At 42.5% G+C, this 473-nt stretch overlaps 1 protein-coding gene across 1 annotated transcript; it reads left to right on the forward strand.

Moving 5' to 3' along the window:
• Nucleotides 1-5: 5 nt before the first annotated feature.
• LOC106736253 (E3 ubiquitin-protein ligase RNF6-like) lies at nucleotides 6-467 on the forward strand (the record flags this gene model as incomplete). Its single annotated transcript, XM_014592577.1, has 1 exon — nucleotides 6-467. A coding segment is annotated over one exon (462 nt), but the record flags the coding sequence as incomplete, so codon positions are not given.
• Between the last annotated feature and the right edge of the window lie 6 nt (nucleotides 468-473).

A 473-nucleotide genomic window follows, 5' to 3' on the forward strand; every position in this document is an offset into this window, starting at 1 on the left:
GGAGGAGAGGTATAACTCAGGTCCTTTTAGAACAAGATAGAGAACGCAGAGGTACTACATATACCCCATTCTCTAATTCAAGACTTGTTTCAAGAATAACAGTAGAAGAAGGAGAAGAGTCTAGCAGATCTTCAACTGCTGTTCGACGACATCCAACAATCACGCTGGACCTTCAAGTGAGAAGGATTCATCCTGGAGAAAATAGAGATCAGGATAGTATCGCAAACAGAACTCGATCCAGAGTAGGGCTGGCAGAAAATACAGTTACTATTGAAAACAATAGTGGGGGCTTTTGCCGAACTATTTCTCGTTTAGAGCGGTCAGGTATTCGAACCTATGTTAGTACCATAACAGTTCCTCTTCGTAGGGTTTCTGAGAATGAGCTCGTTGAGCCATCATCAGTGGCACTTCAGTCAATTTTCAGGCAGATCATGACTGGGTTTGGAGAATTAAATTCTCTTATGGAGGCTGAA

This window comes from Tupaia chinensis, unplaced genomic scaffold (assembly GCF_000334495.1).
Source record: "Tupaia chinensis unplaced genomic scaffold, TupChi_1.0 Scaffold124597_1, whole genome shotgun sequence".
Classification (NCBI taxonomy): Eukaryota; Metazoa; Chordata; class Mammalia; order Scandentia; family Tupaiidae; genus Tupaia; species Tupaia belangeri.